Consider the following 427-nt stretch of genomic DNA (forward strand, 5'->3'; position numbering starts at 1 on the left):
CTCCAATATCGTTGACCACGTTTATTAACTGAGACCAATCGTGCTGTTGGATACATTTCCCACAGGATTTCAGTATTTGTAAATCAAGTTCTTAGATGACAATTCTTAAGCAAATCACTACTGTAGTTTTTGAAGTTAGGAAAGCTGTTTAGCTTTGAAGGAGCCCACCTTTCAGTGTGAACGGGTCCTCGTCTTCTAGATCAATCACAACCACCTCATCAACTTGAGAAAACTTCCTCTTAGCCACGGGAATATTCTTCGGAACTTCTGGCGCAGTTTCCCTCGGGCTCACTGCTGGGCACGGGCGACCAGGTGCCGTTGCTGTGGAACTTTATCTTCGCGTTACTTTTGTCCTTCTGCAATATGTCTTGAAAATACCTGAAGCAGCAGAATAGACAGCAGCATTAAATTCAATTTATATGTTGCA

General features: G+C 42.9%; 1 protein-coding gene across 3 annotated transcripts in view; it reads right to left on the reverse strand.

Annotated features, from left to right (window-relative positions):
- The window catches only part of LOC119591476 (E3 SUMO-protein ligase PIAS1-like), a 12,116-nt gene that overhangs the window by 3,425 nt on the left and 8,264 nt on the right, over positions 1-427 (reverse strand). For 2 of the 3 annotated variants that reach the window (XM_037940217.1, XM_037940218.1), the window contains exon 8: positions 169-378. In XM_037940217.1, coding sequence (XP_037796145.1) covers positions 240-378 — 139 coding nt within the window. In that variant the 3' untranslated portion in view covers positions 169-239. Of the gene's footprint in view, positions 1-168; positions 379-427 lie in introns of those variants that run through there. The other variant, XM_037940219.1, reaches the window with a different exon arrangement.

Source organism: Penaeus monodon, chromosome 28, assembly GCF_015228065.2.
Source record: "Penaeus monodon isolate SGIC_2016 chromosome 28, NSTDA_Pmon_1, whole genome shotgun sequence".
NCBI classification, from domain to species: domain Eukaryota; kingdom Metazoa; phylum Arthropoda; class Malacostraca; order Decapoda; family Penaeidae; genus Penaeus; species Penaeus monodon.